General features: G+C 46.1%; 1 protein-coding gene across 1 annotated transcript; it reads left to right on the forward strand.

Moving 5' to 3' along the window:
* Positions 1–254: 254 nt before the first annotated feature.
* Positions 255–1,226, forward strand: LOC135874127 (olfactory receptor 52P1-like). Its single transcript, XM_065398840.1, has one exon. It carries the CDS (start codon positions 255–257, stop codon positions 1,224–1,226), a length of 972 nt encoding a protein of 323 aa, XP_065254912.1.

The following is a 1,226-nucleotide window of genomic DNA, read 5'->3' on the forward strand; positions in this document are numbered from 1 at the left end:
CTGCTAGCATGTTGCCCATTCACCAGATTGGTTAGCTCCCTCTAAGGTCTTTTCTGGAGTTGACTGGACAAAATAATGTGGTGCCATCTGTAAATCTTGCCATCTCACTCGTTAACCCCCTTTCTTGATTGTTAATAACTATAAAATAGTTACTATACTATTTGTTATAAACTGTGTAATCCCCCTCACTGTGCTTCTCTTCCTTCACAGGAACTTGGAGCATTTCTGAGCCTGATTGACGCATCGGTCACCTCATGGAAAATTTCAACTTCACCACCTCTGACTCTTCAATATTCATCCTAACCGGCATCCCTGGTCTGGAAGCTGCCCACATCTGGATTTCCATCCCTTTCTCTACTTTCTACATTATGGGCCTGTTGGGAAATTTCACAGTTCTGTTTGTTGTAGGCAAAGAGCAGACCCTGCACAAGCCGATGTACCTGTTGCTCTGCATGCTGGCGCTCACAGACATCACTACATCTACCTCCTTCATGCCAAAGGCACTGTCTATATTTTGGTTCAATTTGAAAAGCATTACTATGAATGGCTGCCTCACCCAGATGTTCTTCTTTCACGCAGTTTCTACTATGCACTCAGCCATCCTAGTGACAATGGCCTTTGATCGCTATGTTGCCATATGTAACCCTCTGAGATATGCCACCATCCTCACCAATGCACGAATAGCTAAGCTAGGGCTACTGGGTATGATAAGAGCTGTTCTCTTCATTCTGCCTATGCCCCTGCTTCTGACCGGCCAGCCATTCTGTGCCAACCGCATTATCCCCCATACGTTCTGTGACCACATAGCTGTGGAAAAGATGTCGTGTGGGGACACCACATCCAGTAAAGCGTACGGCTTGGTGATGGCATTTGTAATCATTGGGTTTGACCTGACACTCATTGGCCTGTCCTATGGTCTGATCATCAGGGCCGTCCTCAGAATCTCCTCCAAAGTAGCCCACCAGAAAGCCCTCAACACCTGCACAGCCCACATCTGTTCGCTACTGATGGATTATTCTGTTGGACTCTTCTCTACTCTGACACACAGGTTTGGTCATGGCATCGCACCGCATGTTCACATCATCTTGTCGAATCTCAATTACCTCATTCCCCCCATGCTCAACCCTATCATTTATGGGGTCAAAACCAAAGAGCTTCATGACAAAGTGCTCAAATACATCTGCAGAATATACTCACCTTGTGCTACTGACTTTAAACCTGCATGA

Source organism: Emys orbicularis, chromosome 1, assembly GCF_028017835.1.
Source record: "Emys orbicularis isolate rEmyOrb1 chromosome 1, rEmyOrb1.hap1, whole genome shotgun sequence".
NCBI classification, from domain to species: domain Eukaryota; kingdom Metazoa; phylum Chordata; order Testudines; family Emydidae; genus Emys; species Emys orbicularis.

Excerpts from the sequence above, each read along its gene's own strand:
- LOC135874127 (XM_065398840.1), top strand. The coding sequence starts at position 255 with ATGGAAAATTTCAACTTCACCACCTCTGACTCTTCAATATTCATCCTA.